The following is a 24,310-nucleotide window of genomic DNA, read 5'->3' as shown; positions in this document are numbered from 1 at the left end:
GGATAATAACTGTTGTTATGGAGAACTTCTTTTAAAAAAGTAATGGGATTTTATTTTATCACCTGGATGACATTTGGTTTTACTAGCTGCTGAAGGTTTTTTTTTAAGTGCTTCCAAAAATTGAGACAGCTTGTCATAAATGAGAGTATAGCCTATGTAAAAGCCTCATAATAGCACACATGTCAAATTTACCATCAAGGCCGTGCACCTGTGAGTCACAATACGAGAGGTAGATATTTTATGAGTGTTCTGTATATAAGTGCTATGGTGCATTCTCCAAAAAATAAAGCCAGAAACTTCATTCCTGGTATGGGATCCAAGCCCTGTATTCAATATTGGTACTTAGTAATCTACGTTACAGAATAGGAAAGACTTTTGTTTTGGGATGAATTTAAGGAAAACTAGGTTGCTGGTGCATTTACACTGTGTAGTTTTGTTAATGGTTTTCGAGGATGAGGGGATGTGAAGCAACCTTTCACTTTGACAGCTGATTAGGCTTACCAAGTGACAGAAGATGTTACACCAAAATATAGGGAAAATATATGGTTAGTTGAATTTCATTATTTGCTTTTAGCTCTGCCATCTCTGACCCTATACGAACAGACCTGCGATTAATTTTTGGGTCTCATCATGGGGCGAAAATTAAGCACTGATGTGTACAGAGACCTTTAATTGTCACCAGGTTTGTGCCAGATATGTAGTGTCATGTCAGTCTGTGTTCCTAGTATTAAATATATGAAAGCATTTCTCAAGAAATTATGTACCAAGTCACTGGGCAAAAAAAGAAAGAAATAAAAGGTTATTTGAGAAAATATTACACATTTACATACATTTAGAGTCACTTAACTTAACAATTAACTTAAAATATGTAAATTAACGGTAATGACTACGAAACTTTAAGAACATCTCAAAGCTATTTACATTGATTTGTATATATTTATTTTAAAGTTGTGCCTTTCTTTTTCAATTTTCATGCCTTAACTAACCTACGCTGCTGTTTCATAAAGAAAACTCCTTACCTCACTAAAATAATACACAAAATATGGACGCACACACGCTCAGGCACGTGAGCACGCGCACGTCTTTTCCCGTGAGCGTGCACGACTGTTACTTCCTGAACGCAGTGTCATATGACTCCGTCTGTTCATGTGCTCTTAGCTCACAACTGTTTACACACAGACGCTTTAATTACTAGAAATAATAACAATGTCTACATTAGTGGCGAATCGGCCCGTGGACCTGAACGGCCCTGAAGCAGCGGCCCGGCAGCATGCGCAAGCAGTGGTCAGAAACTACATATCCCAGCCCAGACTGAGTGAGTGAGCTAACCGCAGCAATATATGTCATTTCTGTGGCATTTTATACACTGCGATTCAATCTGCATTTACTGTTTATTCACTAAATTAAATAACATTGGGACAGGTCTGAAGGACTGTCAGTCCCGTTTAGTATCAGATGTGAGTAAATGTCGCACATCTTTCATTCTAACGCTAGCCGTGCTGTTTTTAGGAATTCAATCAACACTTTAGTGTGTGCATTATTCATTTCTGGAAAGGCCACTGTGCACATTAAAGGCACAGATGCATACTGTAAGTTTATTTTAGTAAGGAAGTGAAAGACATGTGTTGTCTTTGACGGTCGCCGCATGTAAACACGCTAGCTAGCTAGCCAAACATGTCTAAATCTGAAATTTTAAAGGCTGAATTGACCTATTTTTTTGTAATCTTGAATCGTAAGCACAGTAACCCCTACTTATCTGTTATAGACTGCACAAGGTAGGTGTTTAACAATGGCAACAAAACCAAGTATGTGTGTTTGATGTCTAAGGGTTAATTTCATTATAATATTTATGACGTTTAGCTGTATTGCAGCCTATAGTACCAACATGTCCTTGCATTAAATACTGAGGTGAGGTGTTCATTTAGTGAACTGAATTATTGGTTTTATAATTCTGTCTTTCGATTCACCCTCAATGGTAATAACACAGCAATAGACTGATGGAGTGATGATCCCTCTCATGTGACATGATCACATGACAGCCAACTGAGCTGGTGAATAATGTGCATAAGGAACCTTCTGCTTCACACTACTATCATATGACATTTTTAACTAGAAAAAGTCATATATCCATAACCAAAGTACACAGTTCTTCTATGATTGTGTATTCAACTAAATGAAACCCCTTATTACTAAAGTTAGATCTTTTATTTGAAAATTGTCTTTATATTTTAAGGACACTGACTTAGTAAGAGTTTTCTTTTCTGCTGGCAGTTGATTCCATCTGCCATATTGCAGAATAGTGTTTTTCATAATGATTCAATTTAAAGGTAAATTAACAGGCATACACTGAAAAGTCAAACTGTATTTTTTTTCTCCAAGAATTTTATATGAGCATGTGGAAGTATCACCACTACAGCCCCAATCTTTGAAGCTGCTCATAGCTGGGTCATCCTTTTTCATTATGTCCAATGGTTTGACTTTCAAATGCATGTTTCAACAGGTTCAGATGCCCACCAGATCTTAAACCATCCACTCCTTTTTGATTGTCATCATGCTGTAAAAATCTGCTTGGGTTGGAATATAAGAAATGACTATAGCCCCTACTATAGTAGATTTAAAAATATATATATATTTAGACATGTGCAGCACATAATGATAATTTCAGTATTAGTGTATTGAGAGAGAATGGACACAATGCATACAATTACATGTTATATGATTATGGCTTTGTACCTTGCAATCTGTGTCATTACTCAGACTTCTGTGACCTGTTATAAAAGGGGTAAATCATTGCAGCCTTTCTACCATTTTACTATACTAGCACAACCAGCTGTTTTAAAGATGTAACCATCATTTCAGTCTTTCAAACTATTGCTTGGATAAGTAAATGTCTAATTTATGCTGGTCTCTTCAGCATTTTATCAGCTTTTTAAATTGTAGTGAACATAGATTGATTTCTACAATGCAATTGCAATAAGGGAAAGCCATTGAGATGCAATGAATGTCCAAGTGGAGGAAAAAGGCACTGGAAATAGTGCTGATTCAAACATTATTTTGCAACACAATTGCCAAATTTAGTATTTTCCTCTTATTTCAGTGGTTTCACTTATCCAGATATAAAAGGGAGGTAATGTGTGGATTAGGAATTTTTGCAGTCTCGTGGTGAGTTTTGGTGAAATTGTAAAGGAAGTGTACATTTTAATTACGGTAAAGTAGACGTCCCTTGATCCAAACATTCTGCAAGATAACTAGTTTGCTATCTATATTTTCACCCTGATTTTTTCCCCCTCTTTTATGTGTATGAGTTTTTTTAATGTTTTTACATCTAACGATGACTCCCAGCCATTATGTGTTACCGGCATCCCTTCGATAACATAATTTGACTCTTGTGTCTGATGCTTCAGAATTTGAGTGGTTAATTTTGTTTACCCTTTAATGGAGAACCTTGCTAAAATTACCACTCGTATGGGATCTTTCTATCGCCTTTTTTCTTCATGTGTATTATTGATGTTATTCACTGTAAATCTCATTAATTTAGTCCTCAAATACACTGTCCCATTGAGAAGGCCAGGTAGCTTGTTGCCTTTTCTTCCTTAAAAGTGTCAAAGGAAAGCTCAGGCTAAAAGCCTTTTAGCAAACCAGGAAGAAAATAAATGACTTAATAGAAGAATTGAAGCCTTCCTTTCTGAAAGCCAAAGAAGCCCCCCCCCATATGCTGTTGGAAAAAAGCCCTTCTAATGTAGGCATGCCAGATAGCAGCACCATTTTGTGCCTCATCACTGGCTGAGTGCTTGTGGATAGTGGGCTGTGATTGAAGGCAATGAAGACTGATGGGAAGCAAACAGACAGATCTGTACCCATGAATCCCTATGCCATCACAGTCGAGAGGACAAGTCTGTTAGCGCAGGTCTGATTGGTCCTGATTTGTCCTCAAAAACACTGTGAAAAGTCCTTTTGTACCTTGTTTTTAAAACATTTAATTCTCAAAAAATAAAAAATAAACTTTAGTATTGAGGCCACCGTAAATTATTCAAGCTGCTGTATACATTTCAGCGTTTTGTAACTAAACGTTTGGTATGAAGAAAATGCAAATATTTGTAAATCTGTTATGTTATTTTTGTTACAATTTTTTTTAATCTCTCTCTCAAAGTTTCCAATGCCTTGACGTTTGCTGATCTGTTTAAGTAATTTTGATTACGCGTTTGTGCCCAGTCGAATTTCGAACATGCCTGAAGAAACAAACAAACAAAGTAAACGTACAGTGCATTCATCTTTTCTGTGAAAGCAGAGGCCTTTTTGTCTTAATCATGTCATTTGCAACAAAAGCAATTAACCCAGACTGTCTATTCCTTTTGTTTTAATGCTGAATAGACTTTTAAATGTGCTGAAAAGACATTCAGCATGGTAATGGTATTTCTATGAGGAAACAATTACGCGTAATGGCATGGTTATAAACAAATCTTTCAGATGTCACATCTCTCCTTTATTTTATCCACTGTTTCCTGTTGCTAATCCTTTTGTACGCCTGCAATTAATCAATTGTCGTGACAGTGAAAGAGAAAGCCCTCGGTGGGCGTTCAACTTCATCTTGCCATCAAAGTAAAGATGAGTATAGAACAGTTGGCTCTCAAAAATAGTATCAAAGAATATAAAATTATGCACTGCTTAGATTAAAAAAAATAAAAATCCTTGCCCATCATGCACTGCTTTATGGCTTTTGAATCTTTGATTCTACACAATTTAAATACGTGTAGTATATTGACAAACATTTCTTTGTTATTGTGTATTGGGTTGCACTGTTTACTGGTACTACCGAAGTATCGTGATGGCAATTTTATTTTTTAAATGGTACAATATCCTTTTGTTGCTAATTTCGGTACCATATTACAGTATGCTGTCATTAGCAAAATTATATGAGATGTGACAGTTTTTGAGATGAAATCAATGACATTTTGAAAATAAAATAAAAAACCTCTGGATATGGCCTAGTGTGATCTTAAAATAGCAGAAGGGTTTTTATACAGTCACGTGTTCTGCACGCTACAGAATGAACAAGAGGTGCTGCTCTGCTCTGTCATCTGCTACACAAGCGCACGCATGCTCACACACTCACACAAACACAGCACACCCTCAGTGGCGTCTCTCACAGTTATTATTTAGTGTGGGGCACAAACGATCACTTAATTATTTGACTAATCTTTGAAACATTGATGAATAATTCCAAATTCTGTCTGTCATTTTCACAAAAAAAAACAAGAAAAACATTTGAACCTAGTGCATCATTTTTGACTTCACTCTTTGTCCCTGACATTCCCGCTGTGCATGTGCCCCATTTATTTCCTGTTATTAATGTCCTATTGGATGCGTATTAACTGGCACCATCGTCGTTTACACCTGGTATTATGCATCTCTTTTGTATTTAGATTTTGAGTAGAGGGTATCTGATTTTATGACTGCATACATCACGTGTTAATGTATGAAAATAAAAAAATTAAAAAGCTCAAACTGCATAAAAACACTAACTAGAATAAACAGCATAACAAAACTAAGTTCACTACGCAGGTCTGCAGTCAAGGGCAGTAACTTCTGATGCTCATGTCAACAGCTGACATAAATATGATAAAAGCTTTTGATTGGCTCAGGGGCTAAGGCAAAATAGCCCCTTGGGGCATCATTGAATGCTCATTGCACATGCGCATGACACTCTCCAGATCTCTGTGGATCAACACCAAGGATGCAGGGCTAGCCCCACACATAGCAATTGAGAACGATTAAATGGCTTTTAAGCAACATACCTTAATAATAATAGAATTTCTCAAAAGAATATATAAAGCTGAAGTCAGAAGTTTACATACACCTTAGCCAAATATATTTAAACTCAGTTTTTCACAATTCCTGACATTTAATTGTAGAAAACATTCCCTGTCTTAGGTCAGTGAGGATCACTACTTTATTTTAAGAATTTGAAATGTCATAATAATAATAGTAGAGAGAGTGATTTATTTCATCTTTTATTTCTGTCATCAACATTGACAGTGGGTCAGAAGTTTACATACAATTTGTTAGTATTTGGTAGCATTGCCTTTTAAATTGTTTTACTTGGGTCAAACCTTTTGGGTAGACTTCCACAAGCTTCTCACAATAAGTTGCTGGAATTTTGGCCCATTTCTCCAGACAGAACTGGTGTAACTGAGGCAGGTTTGTAGGCTTCCTTGCTCGCACAGGCTTTTTGACATCAGATTGAGGTTAGGTTTTTGTGATGGCCAATTCAGTACCTTGACTTCGTTGTCCTTAAGCCATTTTGCCGCAACTTTGGAGGTATGCTTGGGGTCTGTGTCCATTTGGAAGACCCATTTGCGACCAAGCTTTAACTTCCTGGCTGATGTCTTGAGATGTTGCTTCCATATATCCACATAATTTTGTAGCAAAGCACCCCCACAACATGATACTGCTACCCCCATGCTTCACGGTTGGGATGATGTTCTTCATCTTGCAAGCCTCACCCTTTTTCCTCCAAACATAACGATGGTAATTATGGCCAAAAATTACATTTTAGTTTCGTCAGACCAGAGGAAATTTCTCCTAAAAGTAACATATTTGTCCCCATGTGCACTTGCAATCTGTTGTCTGGCATTTTTATGGCAGTTTTGGAGCTTTGGCTTCTTCCTTGTTGAGCAGCCTTTCAGGTTATGATGATATAGGACTCGTTGTACTGTGGATATAGATACTTGTCTACCTGTTTCCTCCAGCATCTTCACAAGAACCTTTGCTGTTGTTCTTGGATTGATTTGCACTTTTTGCACCAAACTAACTTCATCTCTAGGAGACAGAATGTGTCTCCTTTCTGAGAGGTATGATGGCTGCATGGTCCCATGTTGGTTATGCTTACTATTGTGCAGACATGGAGTGGCATTTTTTATTTTCCTGGTCAATGACTGTGCTGACAATCTTTAATCTTGAATATTTCTTATATTATGTCATTGTAATAATGTAATCGCTAGCACGCAAGCAACAGCGAGAGAGGAGCAGGCTGTTTTATGTCTGTCATTTTTCGCACCTGCATTCCAGTCTACATCTTGATATAATCATTCCCCATGATCACGCAGCATGATTTCAATAGCTGAATGGGAGGCTAAACACTATTAAAATGTGACGAGACTCACATTGCGCATGCAAGCCATTCGCCCATCACAAGCCGATCAACTATTTAGCCCTTTTCGGTGAATCGCACCTGCAAAATCCTAAAACTTTATTTTTAGTTTTAATTCATATTTTGAATGGACTTGAAGAGATTTTTTAACCCCACAATGCGGATTTATGTTTTCTCTTTTAATTGTTAAATTGAATTGAGTGTGACCATGGTTTAAGGACAGTGTACCTGTGTGCTCGGTTGGAAACCCCAAGGATTAATAGTGGTGTTTTCCTTATTATATCACGTGTTCTGAAAGCAAAAAGAAAAATTGAAACTCTGTTATCCGCGCAGCCTGACGGAAGCAAAGCAGGTGCGTTTACTCGCATGATTAACTGAAAGCGAAGCACTGCTGGCTTGTGATGGGCGAATGGCTTGCACGTGCTGCACAAGTCTGTTGGGTACACTGCAGTCTAGTCACATTTTAACTTTTTGTTTAACCTCCCATTCAGCTAATGAAAACATGCTGTGTGATCATGAGGAAGGATTACATCAAGATGTTGGTTGGAATGCAGTTGCGTAATTTATATAAATAAAATAATCCTCTCTCGCTATTTCTGGCGTGCCAGTGATTACCCCTCCCAGCACCCCAGATTATGGAATGGAATTTGTGGACGCATAAAATGTGACATAATCCAAACGCAATTGCAAATCGCGCATTACGGTTTGCATTTTCGTTTAAGCGAACGCACAGTGACTGCCAGATTTCAAATGGAAAAGCAAAGTCCGTTTGCAACTGTGTTTCCCATATCTTACAAGTTTTGGCCCTGTCATATTTAAATAGCAATTTCAATTACCACGTCTGCTTTTTCACTTTCTCAGCGTCGCGTATGTAGCCAGCCAAAACTCAAATGGAATACTAATTCCCTTAGTATTTCCATTTCCGATGCCTTACACAGAAACCTGTCAATCAGGGTCAAGGGTGGGATTATGCTATGGGGCGTGTTTGTCTTGGGAAGTGACATCACTCACAGTCTATCAGGATCAATAATTAGCACTGCACTTTATTCATCTATAATCTCACATATTCTCCTCAATATACTACTTCATAGATATATATTTCATATACTCCTACTTATTGTATTGTATATTGTGTGTATTGTTTACTGTACATTGTATATAATTATTGTGTTGTGTAAGTATGTTGTTTACTGTAATTGGTATATGTCTCGTCACTGTCATGACTGCTATGTTGCTCGGAACTGCACACAAGAATTTCACCTACTGTTGCACTTGTGTACATGGTAGTGTGACAATAAAGTGATTTGATTTGATAAACCGGCATCTGTTCAGGGCATCACCTCTTGACCGTCGACTGTGAGTGACGTCACTTCCCAAGACAAACACGCCCCATAGCATAATCCCACCCTTGACCCTGATTGACAGGTTTCTGTGTAAGGCATTGGAAATGGAAATACTAAGGGAATTAGTATTCCATTTGAGTATTAGAAAATCAGTTATTTTGAATTCTTATAATAAAGGTGGCTTAAATTTCATTGATTTTGATTCTCTTAACAATACCTTAAAAATTAATTGGCTTAAACGTTTCCTTCACAATCAATCTTCTATTTGGAGTATAATCCCAAGATATATTTTTTCTCAATTAGGAGGTATACATTTTCTTTTAATGTGCAATTATTCAATTAGTAAACTTCCTGTCAAACTTTCCAATTATCATCAGCAGATGCTTATGGCTTGGAAACTTATTTACAAGCATAATTTCTCGCCACACAATTTTTTAATTTGGAACATGTAGTATCTTCAGAAATGTAGGATACCACAGAACAACTGTAATATTCTTCATAAGAAGAAATCTTTATTTCTTGAAAACTGGTTCAATAATGGGGTGATATTAGTAAACCAGCTATTTGATAGTGAAGGTAATTTATTTAATTATTCCGATTTTGTTTCAGGATACCAATTCCCAGTATCTAGTAAAGAATTTAATATAGATTTCAAGGCCATCTCTTTGGAAATCTGTATGCTGTTTAGAAACAATAATAGTGCTACAGTGACTTCTGTTTCTCCCCTAGCCCTGAATCTACTGTGGTTGGTTCTATTTGTTTTTCAATACATAAATCCAATTATAAAATTAGGTCATTATTTTTGGACCCTGTTACTTCAATTCCTTCCTCCATTTCTTATTGGAATAACCTTTTTGATGATATTAAATGGTCATATGTTTGGTCACTTCCTCAGAAATTCTTTCTAACTAATAAAGTTAAAGAAATATCCTATAAAATTATTCATAGATTTTATCCAGTTAAATACTTTTTTAAAGAAATTTAGAAATGATATTGATACTTCCTGCTCTTTTTGTGAAGCCTCCTCTGAAACTGTTGATCATTTGTTTTGGGAATGTCTTTTTACTCGGTCTTTCTGGAACAATATTGATGCTCTGATTGTCCAAAAGGTTTTATGTAACTTTTCTTTATCATATAGACACATTCTTTTTGGATTTTATGTTAAAGACAAGAATCTAATTAATGCATGTTTTTGTATAAACCTTCTTTTATATATTGGAAAGTTTCATATCCATAAATGTAAATATATAAAAAGTAAACCCCACTTTAGCTTTTTCAAAGAAGAATTGAAGATGTATTTAAATACAATTTCAACTTCTGTTAACAAGAAAGCAATGAAAACATCCAGAATTAGTGCCATGTTTAATATTCTCTCTTAATGTTTTTTTCTTTTGTGCCCTCTTCTTCTTTTTTTTTCTTTCTTCTCTTACTCTCTTTTCTTTTTAGACTATTGTTGAATATATTTAAATTTCTTTCACATTTCCTCTCTTAACTTTTCCTTTCTGAACCATAATTTCTCTTTTGTTTTGAAAGATTGTTTATATTTCTTGTATGTATCGTCTTGTTCTGTTTGTTAATATTGCAATAAAAAAAAAATAGTATTCCATTTGAGTTTTGGCTGGCTACATACGCGACGCTGAGAAAGTGAAAAAGCAGACGTGGTAATTGAAATTGCTATTTAAATATGACAGGGCCAAAACTCGTAAGATATGGGAAACACAGTTGCAAACGGACTTTGCTTTTCCATTTGAAATTTGGCAGTCACTGTGCGTTCGCTTAAACGAAAATGCAAACCGTAATGCGCGATTTGCAATTCCTTTTGAATAATGTCCGGAATATCATTCCATACCAGATGACCCCTGTTTTAGAATATAAATGTCTGTTAACACTTTAAGCTTGAATATTTCATCTTGAGAGTTGCAACGGGATTAGGATTATTGGGAAGCCTGATATAACTAACCTGTCAAAGCAGGAAGAACTCAAAGGTCTGTCAAAATTAATGTCCCACTTTTAGCTCTATTCAACTGGATGCGTGAAATAAAAGACATGTATATAACTGCTGTCTAAAAAAATTATATTCAAAAAGTAGCAATAATACAATTCTATAATATTAAATGGATGTTTTAATCATCTTCTTCTTCTTCAACGCTATAACAAATGCAAGTGTTTTATCAGCATGTTGTGATTCAGCCATAGCAGCCTTGTGCCCCAGGTAATCAAAATATATATATATATTTTTTCATTAATACTGTGAAGCTCTGTTTTTTGCTTTTTTTGTGTGTAAAATTTGATTAAACACCACTTGATCATAATATTTAATTCAAACATTTAACATGGAATCCAAAAAAATGTAAACGGAAAATACATAATTTGTATCTGTAAAACTTTATGTAGTTATTTTAATCAAGTTGTTTTCTGTGTAATTTCATTAAATATCTGAGGCTTTTTATTTGTTGATTTATAGTACTATCGATTTAGTATTGGTACCTGGGCTGGTATCATACCGAAGCAGAAATTATGGTATCAAAGCCTATTGTGTATAACTTTTAGTGCAAACTTTGTTTGCCTTGCGCTTGCATTATAATATTCACTTCATATAAAGTTTTCTAAAGCTGCGTACATTTTAATATATCACATTTTGTTTCCATGCAAAGCGATTATTTTGCCCATTTTATTGCTAAATAAATGATGCATACACAAACTGTACCTTGTTCTATGGACGTCTGTGCATGGTGCTGAATGTGCTATTAACCTATGAATTTCAATTTAAAGTTTTATTGAATTAGGTGTCAAAATATCCATTGAGATACAAGAAAGTTGCTAGATTGAAGATGAAAAAACGGGCCTAAATATTTTCAAAGTAACTTAAATATGTCAGCCACCTCTACTCAAATAAATGAGATACGGTAAACAGCATAAACTTTGCCTGTCAGAGGGGTCCCACTTTGGACCATTGTTATAGATCTGTTGCTAGGCAGCATAAGGGTGAAAATGCTCCTATCCTTGCAAATCATTCTAAAACTGTTGCAGTAACATTACTGCTGTTTCGATCTATTGTAACTGCACCACTTTGCCACCTCTCCTCGAGAGGGAGTGGGGTTAACCAGCTGTCTCAGTTTAGCCGTCACCCCTTCAGTCTGCATCCCACCAGGAAACACACAGAGATTAAAGCTCTTCCCGCCAAACCCCCTCGTATACACACACACACACACTCGCGCGCAGTCGTCTGATTACACATGACCCAATCAGTGCATGCGTGTGGGGAGACCTCCGTTGCAGTCTCTGCTTCTACCTGTGGGGTTAAAAGCATTCCTGTTTGATGGGGGGTGTCATCACTGTGGAGGTCTTTGTTAGGACAGATGAACAGTCACAGTTGTGTGTCATGCGCATCTGTCTTTATCAGACCGTCCGGGGTCTTGATTTATTTTTAAGGTGTCATCACGTTTTTGGTTTGTGCGGGAGATTTTGATGGCTTTTATATTTATTTTAGTTTTTTATTTTGCCATTTAACCCTGATGCCTTGTTATTCCAAACATCATAGCTTCAGATGGACTCTGAAATATCTCTTGAAAAGGACGTTACCTGTAAACATGAAATGCAAACATTGTGAACCTTTTTAGAATAATGTGTCAAATATTAATGTTTTTAAAATGTATTTTACTAATTCAAAAAAATGTTTGGGTTCAATACAAGTTAAGCTCAATTGACAGCATTTGTAGCGTAATGTTGATTACCACAGAAAATAATTTAAACTTGTCCCTCATTAATTTAAAGCAAAAAATGCAGTTCTCACTAACTATGAGAGTGAATGGGGGCTTGTCCAAATTGTTAAATGACACACTGTTGATTTTAGTGCGATTTTAAAATGTCTGTTCTACATGATTTTAGTGTGATAAAATTCATGCACTGCAGCTCGTGCCTGACTGAGGAGAGGAAGAAAACCACTCGCAGTCCAGATGCACTCTGAAATCTACATCACCTTAAGCTGTAAAAGTTTAATGTATGAGGGAATCATACAAACATACCAAATAAGTAAATACAGAAACACTCTCATTGTGGAATAATGTGCTGCCAATCCGCTGAAGCAAAACTTGCACGTCAAGCGTCTCAAGGAAACACCCCAGCATTACATCTTTAATACAGTTATTTCTAATGCGTTGTAGCCTAATTACGTTTCAAATAATAAGGAAGCAGGTCATGTAAATAACATGAAACTCCGATACTGGCATTTTTCTGTGCGATCAGCGCCGCCTCAGAGTTGCGTGAAGTGTCCCGATCTAAGGGGGAGAGATTGAAACGGCTTCCGGCTGAGTCATTCTCTGGCATGGGGATTCTCATCCCTCGAGCACGCATGCTTGCTGCAGCTAGATTATAACATGATGGCTTGTAACTTATTGTATCATAATATAGTATATGTGTCACTGCATTTCCTAACGTGAAGAAAATTGCCAATATAAGAGTTTTTGTTTTTGTGAGTTAAAGATGGATTGATGTGAACAGAAAGGTGAGAGAGGGAAGTCTTCGCCCCGTTATACACTGCAACAAAATGTTTTTGATTTTGTTTTCCAATATAAATATTTAAAACTCCTTTAAAACAACATGCATTTACTTTAGCAGCTATACTGCAGAATAATTTTTTTTTATCTGAGAATGTTGAATATAATATTAAAAATGCAAATATTTTAAAATCTCTAAAAATCCTATTAAAAAAGATGCATTCACCTGAGAACCAGCATGTAAAATATTTAGAACTGTTTTAGAGAATAGATCTTGAATATAAGCATATTTTGTCTTTACTGCACTCGCAGAAGTATAATCAATTGAAAAAAAAAATACTTGTATACAAAATACACTGATATTTGCTTCTTAAATCATTTGTCCATTGAGCTTAACTTGTATTGAACCCGTAATATTCCTTTTAATGTTATAATTATATAGGCTGTGTTTGTTATAACACAGTTTTTCCATTTTTTCCCCCCCACTTCATTTGTTTTTCAGTAAGTAACCTTTCAGTTCATAGTGGTAGATTGTGTTATTACATCTAACATGTTCTAGTGTGTGGGACAATAGTTTATATTTAATTAGCTAGCACTTTTTGAGTTGAGTTCAAGTGAGGTTATGATGGCCCTTTAAGCAATATACTGTATGTTTTGTATTATTATATTATATGTATTATTATATACAGTATATGTAATGTTACGTATATTGTTATTTATTGAAGTAATGTACCTCAGCTCTCAGATTTTGTTAAATTAATTTTGATACATACTCCACTTTTAAATCTAACAACTGCCCTTTTGAGTGTGTAGCACATTGTGCTGTCAATGCCATAATTGGATTCCCTCTGTTAGCATTGAAGTCCAACAGAATACCATCAAGGTCCCCCTGTGAGCTCTGATTCACTGTCTTTCATATGCCTGTCTTTTGGTCATCCATCCTCTTTTTTTGTTTTCTCCTCCATGCATTTTATCTTGTTCCATTTTAGAATTTTCACACTTGTGCAGTCTTCCGCATTTCTGAATAGGCTTAATTCTGATTTTAGAATCTAGCTGCTATTACATGTATTTACTGAAACCATTATTATTTTCATGAAAGTAATTTTATTTATTTTCACAGAATTGTGCTAATGTGTGTTTAATCAATAGCACAGAATGTAAAAGATTCTAATTGTACATTGTCCATGCTTGCGGAATAGCGGCGTAGTTTGTTTTTGTTGTTTTTTTCTTCCAAGCATTTTCTCACTTGTATGCCTAAAGCAGTCCATTTATTATTCCTACAAAAATAAAGTTGTCAAACCATTGTCATTTTAGAGTCATTGAAATTTTAATACAAAATATTAAACATTTACAACAGGTCAAGTTATTAGATAATCTTGCCACCTTCTGCCTTGGCAGCAAAATCCATTTCTTATAGCCTCTGATTTATCGTTTTGATCCACTTTATCCTATAAACGCATGAATGAAAATCTTTTTCTTGCCATGTCTCATGTTAAGTTGGAGAGAAAATAGTTTGAGAAATTGGTCCAGCCTTGGGTGAGTCTACATTTTAAAAGATGCTTTGACTGTTGATGACTAATCTAGTTCAAATGAGATTTCATTTCTTGTCCTTATGGGAGTTATGAATCGTCATTGGACGTAGGGAAACTATCCCCTCCAATGGTTTCTGTATTTTTACACTGCTTTTGGATTTGAGTGTGAACCTCTTTTTCAGTTACGGTATACACTTAGATATCCAATATCTCTGACTTTATTTTCCTTGCAGAGTTAGAGTGGGTGTCATGGCTAAATTGTTTGTGTCTTGTTTGTCTGTTTAATGACAGTTGCATTTGTCACCATCCGATCCCAAACATGAGGCAATTAGCACTCTCTTTTATAGTGTCTTATGGGAAACCACTGTGTGGCTGCATGCTAAAATAAAAAAAGAAACACAGAGGATGTACATGAATGAGAGAAGCCTGGCACCTTTGCCTGCGCTTTGTATCGTTGTTTAGTTCCTCCACGCAATGCAACCGGCTGACCCAAAAACGCCTGTCCCACAGTTTACCCCCTCCCCGCTAGCTCTTTTCTTTCACAGCTGAAATGGAAATGTGTTGGAATGCTCCATGCCTCCTTTCACCACCACTTGAATGGGCCCTTTAGTATTTCACACCAAGGTGTCCTTCAAGGCGCGGGGTCAGGCTACCAAAACAGCTTCTACCGCCGGATTAGAACCAATTAACATCTCAGCACACAATAGGGCCTGGCAGCTCCACAGGCCTCGCATTGACCTGTGCCGGTGTTGCATGCCTAGCCCTCGGACCGGCGCACTCAAACTCAAGTGTCCCAGGAGGGGTGGGGAAAGTTTTTCAAGCCTAATGAGAAATGTTGCTACTTCACACCATGTGAATGTATAGCCATTTTTTAATCTTTATTTTACATGGCCTCTTATGAGGCACTGAGTCCTCTGTGTGTGTGGAGTTGAAGTAGGCCGCCATCTTCATCTCAGAGCTGGAAGGTGATTGGCTCATGGTTTGGGAGGGTTTTTTCATTGCCCCCTTTTTTCTTCTTGAATTCTTTTAGCTTATTTTTGATCCGATTTTTCTGTGTCAGTGAACTTTGAAGTAATTAGCACATGGTTCGGCAGGGTTGTTTTATCGGGCATTTTTTTTTCATGTTTTTTTTGTATTTAATTTATCATATTTATCATCAGATTTTTTCTCATGAAGTATTTTTGCAGGTTTGCAGAACTCTCATTATTTTCATTAATTCCATTGCATTTGGGTGCAATGGAAGCAAAAATTTACATTCGACATTTGAGTAAAAATCACCATCATGCCTTCTCACCGTCCTGCTTTGGATGAGTGGATTAACACCTGCTTGCCTTCATTTAGCGTTTGTCTAATGTTGTGCACAATATTGGGGCATATCACGAGCTTTGTTTGAGTAAAGATTTCAGCTCCTCACTGTTTTCCATTAGCAGTTTGTTTTGCGTTTGAGAGACTTTTAAGGGGTTGATGTACAATTATATGGCTGCAATTTTCCAGCCTCATAATTATGATCACCTCTCAGTAAATAGACATATGTATCTCTTTTGAAACATATGGGCAATTTGTAGGGTAAGTGTAGCTATTAAATCCATTTTATAAGCACCTCCCTGTGAAGCACATACTGCAATTTGTCTGGGCTGTGGCAAAAAGGACAGAGGGAAGGAAAAGCCTTAATGTCTTGAAAAATGATGGAATTTTCAGAAAGCGGGCATTTTAGTGTGCTTGCGCATTTGTAGAAATCATCTGTTTTTCTGTGTTTTGAGAGAGTATTCAGTGTGGGGTTGATTTGACTACCGTTTTTTTTTTCAATGTAATAATGGCAATTACTGAAGTAATCATTTATTTAGGGAAAACATGTTACTGAATTCTTTCATCTTAGCAGCTAATATAAGCTTTGTGAAATGTCTTTATTTTTTAGTAGTCGTACAAGGGAAAATTCCCTTGTACGACTACTAAAAAATAAAGACATTTCACAAAGCTTATATTAGCTGCTAAGATGAAAGAATTCAGTAACATGTTTTCCCTAAATAAATGATTACTTCTGACATGATGTCTTAAGGATTTTTTGCAATCTTTAAAATGCCCCTACACAAGCATTCTAAACTAGTACTGTCAGTAATCAAGAAGACTGATGGTAGAATATTATTTGGTATAACACTGTTAGAATAAAAATGTATCGTAATTAAATAAAGCAAAGCAGCAGGCAACAGATTGATTGGGGGTGAACTAGTTTAATTACACTTTTTCGAAGACAATATACAATATATAAAAGCGAAATAGTAATGTAATTTTTCTTGAAATGTTTCAAGGTGCTTCTAATTCAATAATATTAATTTCACAAATCTGCCATTTCCATGACATTTTCATGGTGCTTTTATTTTCAAGTTTGGTGGCCCACATTTGCAGAGTAGTAGCTATGAAGCTGGTAAGTCTGGTTTAGTCTATTGGGCAGTATTAATTAATTACTATTAGTTAATGGTAGACACATTTATCTCCATTCTTTGGCAGAGCCACAGGGCAGCCGGAGAGGGGAAAATGCAACAGACTTCTCAGTCGTTCAGTTACTGTGATACTTCTAAGCTCAATAATAGACTGTCACAAGACATTTAAATCAGTTTTTATACAACATTCATTCATGAGCGCAACGGGGCCTCGCAAGACTTCTTTCGCAAAGTTCTTCCTTTGTTCCTGAATTTTATTTTTTATTTTTTTTAATTACAAAACACACATTGTTGATATGACACATGAAAGTGTTTTTCTGAAACAAAAAGATTGAACCATGTTTCTCTTTTATTTTTTTTATCCATTCTTTTCTTCACAACCAGCCAGGAAAGTTGTGATGTGCAGGTGTGCATGCATGCGTGTGTGTGTGTGTGGGAACAGCAATAGTGCACTGACATGATTGTGCAGTCTGAAGCCTAATTAGTGGCATAGTGTTTGCTCCCCGTGGGGCTGTTGCGCTGAGCATTAGAACCAGTCCATTCTCATTTCCTACTGCCTTTGATATTAGACCACAGTCTGACGGTGCACACAAAACCGAAACACTGAGGCATGATGGACGACCCAGAACAGACAAAGCTGACTCTTCTCCATCTGGCGTGCTCTATCTGTGTCTCTGCCTTTCACGCACATACACACACACACACGCAGTGAAACAAAGTGAAATGACTCACACCAAATTGGCTCCCGTGACAGGATGGCTAATGTTTTCCTATTTAAAGTAAAAGGCTGAAGTATGAGACCACATCCTCCGCAACTAATGATGGCCCACCCTGGGTATGCACCTGCAGCCTGGTCCAAAAACACGCTCTGTGTATGTGCGTCTGTATATAGTAGTTCAATGCAAAAAAAAATGTGTGTTGAAAAATTATGGAACTGTTAATGTTAAACTCCAAAAAAAAATTACAAAATATTGTTTTGCTTAAAGCTTTTTTACTTTGACCAGAAACCTCATTGCCATGAAGATTAACAGTATTTTTATTTTTATTGGCTTTTGCTTTATTAAATGTATAGAGTGGAGAGTTGGGCAGAGAGAGGTGGAACTGGATTAGAACATGTTGCTGGTCAGACTCAAACAGCCATATCAACCATATGAGCACAATGACTCAATTACCTCTACACCACATCAGCAATTTTTTCTTCACTTAAACAGACGTTATCTGTCTGTTCTTATATTTATTGTATAATTATACTTATTTGATCTCTAATCATCGGAGTCTTAACTTGGAAAAATTGCTGGATAATGGACAGACAGTCCAAGCATGATTTACTAGTCACGTGCTCTCCGATCAAGATGTAAGAAGTGGCGTCCCAAAGGCACTGTGCCCCACTTACATATCTGCATCTTTGCAGAATAACAAATCTGCCTGGTATGTTATCAGACTTTTTGGGCACCTGAATCTGGATCATAAATTACCATAGTCTGAGTAGAGAAAATGTCGCTCAAGGAACATAGACTGTTCCATCAGCAGATTGAAGATGTCTTTCCCCCATCGTGACATCTGCCGAAAGAGCGCCTCGAATGCACTAACCATGTTCCTCTAGCTGACATTTGGACATGGAAATGTATGAAAGCCATTTAGAATTCTCCAGTAAAGGTCACTTTGTACAATTAGATGCACAGGTGTCAAGAGAAAGGGTCTTCATTTCCATGTGATTGTGGGCTTTTGTGGCAAATTTCATGCACTTTATTGGTCATGGCTAGTGCTTGTTGTCAAGGTTTGTGTGTGTGCGCGCATGCGGCGTGTGTGTGTGTGTGTGTGTGTGCGTGCGTGCCCAAGCACTTGTGCCTGCCAAGAAGACATACAGCAACCTAGAATCAATACATTTTCCTTATCCGTTTAGTATTCAGGGACATTTAGTTATATTAGAGTATGTTTAAGTAAAAATTGGAAATGTAATGTTTATTATATACTGTTAATGTATGCATGTAGATGCAGCATCCTTTGCTGCTAAAAAACCAGCACATACTGTGTAAAAAAATGTGTTGTGTATTTTTTACATGTTGTTCTGTTTTTGTCCTCCTCAGCTTACTCCACTGTGTCAGGTGTTAATGGGCCGTTGGTTATCCTGGACAATGTCAAAGTAAGACTTCCTTCCTCTTTTTTTCTCAAGTGACCAAGCAGCAAAGAGTCAGTAGAACAGTCCTAAATGACTCCCTATTGGTCAAATACTTTACTCACTAATGACTCGCACTTGGTCATGAGATTAAAATGAGAAATAGTTCTACATTTTAATTTAGTTTTTGTTTCTAAAGTTAAAGGCATTTTTAGATGAAATTTTAAACATAATATTTTGGATTATATTTTAATTTCTGTTTAAGGGGGGCCATATATTGTTCTCATTCTTTCTCTTATAGTTTCCACGTTATGCAGAGATTGTGCACCTGACTTTACCTGATGGGACCAAGAGGAGCGGTCAGGTGCTTGAAGTGATTGGCACCAAGGCTGTTGTCCAGGTAGGTGACAGTTTTACATTATAAATCAAATGCAGTAAGCTGTGGCCCATTTCATTGGATCATTATGAACACATGGATCAGAATTTGTTGTATGAAAATTGTCAAATTCATTCTCAGAATTTTGGATTTCTGCTGTAAAAAAGTTCTTATAATATATCAGGTTGAGAGCATACGATTGCAGAACCGCACATCTGAAAAATATCTCCATTATGTGTTCGTCAGGTATTTGAAGGAACCTCAGGTATCGATGCCAAGAAGACCGCATGTGAGTTTACTGGTGACATCTTGCGCACACCAGTGTCTGAAGACATGCTTGGTAAGCATACAGATACACATGCACACAGAAATTATTTAATGATATAAGAACGTTACTCATCTTAACAGGTTTTTAAAATGTTTTTTCTTCTAAATAAACAGTACTGGTTCCTTTTTATTTTAGGACGCGTCTTCAACGGATCTGGTAAACCAATTGACCGTGGTCCTAGTGTTATGGCTGAGGACTATTTGGACATCATGGGTAAGAGAGACCGCTATAAAACATATAAAACATTGCCATTTGGCTTGAGTGGGCAATTAATAGTTTAGCATTAAGAAAATATTTATTTCCTTAGCATGTTTTTTTCTTAGCAAATATAATTTTTATCTTGCAAAGTACTAGAGACATTTTCTTGCTTAGTTGAGCATTCTGTACATTCTTTTACCTTTGACCCCTTGTAGGACAGCCCATTAACCCTCAGTGTCGTATCTACCCGGAGGAGATGATCCAGACTGGCATCTCTGCTATTGACGGCATGAACAGCATTGCTCGTGGACAGAAGATCCCCATCTTTAGTGCTGCTGGACTGCCACATAATGAGGTAGGTTGATCAGCACAGGTTCTTAATTACAAGAGGTCGACTGGTATGGGTTTCACAGGTGGCTGATGATGATAAAAGCAGGGTGGCCAATAGCCAAAATTTAACCAATATATAGAGTGCAATTGAATGATAGCTATACATTTAGACAAACTAAATCAAATCATACCGTGACAGAGTTTTGCATGGGTGTGCACCACTCTCAACTGTATGATTTTGGTTTTCAGTTCACAGCATGACTTTTGCTCATAGTCTTATTAAACATTTACATTGTTTTTACATTCAGCTTGCCAGATTTTGAGCTGAGGTAACTTTCTTTGAAATGCACAGCAAGAATGTGTCCATCTTTATTCAGAGTCCAATTCAGGATAGAGCGATTTATTTAAATTCTCCCATTTGAAGTGTTGCGATCAAATTAGACTCCTTTTTGTGCAGCATTGAGGCAGTTGTATAGTGGCTTTTTGATGTATAATGGCTGTGACTAAGAAAAGGCTATGTGATTATCGTTAATTTGAGAAGGATGTGTAATTGATTTCACCCTGTGGTGTTTCTGTGGAAACAGTGAGGTGAGTCAGGGTTTGTTGCGTTACATTCTCACCTTGTCTGAATGCAGGAGGAACTGGCATGATTTCAAGAGCTTGAGAGTAAGCTAACAAAACCAACCACTTAGCACTGATCAGTACATGCAGTACATGTTATTGGTCAGTTGGTTTGTTTGGTGCCACAGTGAGTATGTTTTTGCTGTATTGAATGGTGATCCACAAATGATTCTTGAACCGTAAACTGGCTCCTAAAACTTTCGAAGAACAGAAGCAGAGGTCACAATTGATTCCTTCATTACTAGCATATTATGCAGTGTGGAGAGAAAAGTGTGTGTGTGTGTGTGTGTGTGTGTGTGTATGTATATATATATATATATATATATATATATATATATATATATATATATATATATATATATATATATATATATATATATATATATATATATATACACACAGTATCTCACAAAAGTGAGTACACCCCTCAAATATTTGTAAATATTTGATTATATCTTTTCATGTGACAACACTGAAGAAATGACACTTTGCTACAATGTAAAGTAGTGAGTGTACAGCTTGTATAACAGTGTAAATTTGCTGTCCCCTCAAAATAACTCAGCACACAGCCATTAATGTCTAAACCTCTGGCAACAAAATTGAGTACACCCCTAAGTGAAAATGTCCATATTGGACCCAATTAGCCATTTTTCCTCCCCAGTGTCATGTGACTCATTAGTGTTACAAGGTGTGAATGGGGAGCAGGTGTGTTACATTTGGTGTCATCGCTCTCACACTTCCTCAAACTGGTCACTGGAAGTTCAACATTGCACCTCATGGCAAAGAACTCTCTGAGGATCTGAAAAAAATAATTGTTGCTCTACATAAAGATGGCCTAGGCTTTAAGAAGATTGCCAAGACCCTGACACTGAGCTGCAGCATGGTGGCCAAGACCATACAGCGGTTTAACAGGACAGGTTCCACTCAGAACAGGCCTCGCCATGGTTGACCAAAGAAGTTGAGTGCACATGCTCAGCGTCAACCAGAGTTTGTCTTTGGGAAATAGACATATGAGTGCTGCCAGCATTGCTGCAGAGGTTGAAGGGGTGGGGGGGTCAGCACGTCAGTGCTCAGACCATACGCCGCACACTGCATCAAATTGGTCTGCATGGCTGTCATCCTAGAAGGAAACCTCTTCTAAAGATGATGCACAAGAAAGCCCGCAAACAGTTTGCTGAAGACAAGCAGACTAAGAACATGGATTACTGGAACCATGTCCTGTGGTCTGATGAGACCAAGGTAAACTTATTTGGTTCAGATGGTGTCAAGTGTGTGTGGCGGAAACCAGGTGAGGAGTACAAAGACAAGTGTGTCTTGCCTACAGTCAAGCATGGTGGTGGGAGTGTCATAGTCTGGGGCTGCATGAGTGCTGCCGGCACTGGGGAGCTACAGTTCTTTGAGGGAACCATGAATGCCAACATGTACTGTGACATACTGAAGCAGAGCATGATCCCCTCCCTTCGGAGACTGGGCCGCAGGGCAGTATTCCAGCATGATAACGACCCCAAATACACCAAGACAACCACTGCCTTGCTAAAGAAGCTGAGGGTGAAGGTGATGGACTGGCCAAGCATGTCTCCAGACCTAAACCCTATTGAGCATCTCTGTGGCATCCTCAAATGGAAGGTGGAGGAGCACAAGGTCTCTAACATCCACCAGCTCTGTGATGTCATCATGGAGGAGTGGAAGAGGACTCCAGTGGCAACCTGTGAAGCTCTGGTGAACTCCATGCACAAGAGGGTTAAAGCAGTGCTGGAAAATAATGGTGGCCACACAAAATATTGACACTTTGGACCCAATATGGACATTTTCACTTAGGGGTGTACTCAATTTTGTTGCCAGAGGTTTAGACATTAATGGCTGTGTGTTGAGTTATTTTGAGGGGACAGCAAATTTACACTGTTATACAAGCTGTACACTCACTATTTAACATTGTAGCAAAGTGTCGTTTCTTCAGTGTTGTCACATGAAAAGATATAATCAAATATTTACAAAAATGTGAGGGGTGTACTCACTTTTGTGAGATAGTGTGTGTGTGTGTGTGTGTACACACATTTTATATATATATATATATATATATACACACACACACATACATACATACATACATATATGTGTATACATACACTTATATACATACACATATATATATATATATATATGAGAATGTAGTCTTCGTATACCTTACAAGGCCATTTCTTAAGGGTTTCAGGGTGTATACAACACATGGGGTTCCTTTTTAGGAACAGCTTACTTGGAATTTTAAGCCATTCTTTTACAGAGAATCTAAATAGACTGATGGATGAATTGATGAATGGTTGCATAAAAATTACACACTTTACCTTTAAATATACTGCTGAGACTTGAATGGTTTTGCCCACCATTTATGACTATATATGACTCAGAATCAGCTATAATTTACTGCGTTCAGACTGGAAAATTAATGCAATAACCTACAGCATGAGGAAATAAGAAGATTGTATTTTTAAGAGTGGTTAAAAATGCTTAAAGCTTATTTGATTGCCCCTAGAGTCCAGTTTACTGTCATAGGTACAATACATTTTGTATGAAGTAGTTTTGGAAAATAGTTCCTAGTAATTCAAGGTCATATAATTTCTAAGTCTTGGCGCCATCATTGTACATTTTGGTGCCATCTTAGAAATCCAGGATATTATTTAAATGAAACAATTGCTTTACCCAGCTTCTGTCCTCAAACATAATATATCAAAAGTGCCTAAAATGTAAGTGATCTGCAATCGGTAAGAATCATGTCACCTCAATTTTCAACTCTCAGGCACAATATGAGTATATCTGTTATTGTGAAAACAATTGAGTCATGTCTACTGGACACGTTCAAAAAGCAGCAGATTGCGGTTGTCAGTCCTGTATTTGAGTGCTTCATACGGTTATGTTCAAACACTGTTCGGTTATTTACGAGAGCGACAACTGCATTCTATTACCAAACTGACACCTGCAGATTTTCAGGTCTCACAACCGCATTCTCTGCAAACCCGTGCTGTGTGAACAACCTTATTGGACAACCAGCTGTTAGTTACGTCATGTACAGTGAGAGCAATGCTGCACTGTACGTGTGTGTGTGTCTCACACGTGTTTAATGTGGTGTTTCGTTAACTCACGGAGATGGAGAAATTAGCTGCTTGTCATCCAAAGAGTCAGCCACTGTTTTCCACCGGCTGCTTACAGGCGGGATATGCGCGACACAAAAGCTGAGCTCTGCACGCGGAATAAAATCATGCAAAGCTGCTATCGGTTAATTATGATTTGATGGATGAACTTTCGCCTCGATTTGACAAAATTATTTAATAACGTGTCAGCAATTGTAATTAGACATGCTGGTGTTTTGGACGTTGCCATCTTTTAG

The 24,310-nt window shown here is 37.1% G+C and overlaps 1 protein-coding gene across 1 annotated transcript in view; it reads left to right on the top strand.

Annotated features, from left to right (window-relative positions):
* The first annotated feature begins 1,105 nt into the window (after positions 1-1,105).
* The window catches only part of LOC127662465 (V-type proton ATPase subunit B, brain isoform-like), a 41,502-nt gene continuing 18,297 nt past the window's right edge, over positions 1,106-24,310 (top strand). The window contains exons 1-6 of the mRNA XM_052153641.1: positions 1,106-1,315; positions 19,047-19,102; positions 19,377-19,475; positions 19,698-19,791; positions 19,915-19,992; positions 20,193-20,332. Of these exons, the coding sequence (XP_052009601.1) occupies positions 1,207-1,315; positions 19,047-19,102; positions 19,377-19,475; positions 19,698-19,791; positions 19,915-19,992; positions 20,193-20,332 (576 nt within the window). The 5' untranslated portion in view covers positions 1,106-1,206. The remainder of the gene's footprint in view (positions 1,316-19,046; positions 19,103-19,376; positions 19,476-19,697; positions 19,792-19,914; positions 19,993-20,192; positions 20,333-24,310) is intronic.

This window comes from Xyrauchen texanus, chromosome 22 (assembly GCF_025860055.1).
Source record: "Xyrauchen texanus isolate HMW12.3.18 chromosome 22, RBS_HiC_50CHRs, whole genome shotgun sequence".
NCBI lineage: Eukaryota > Metazoa > Chordata > Actinopteri > Cypriniformes > Catostomidae > Xyrauchen > Xyrauchen texanus.
Note: the sequence above shows the minus strand (reverse complement) of the source record. Positions and strands in the feature narration are given on the sequence as shown.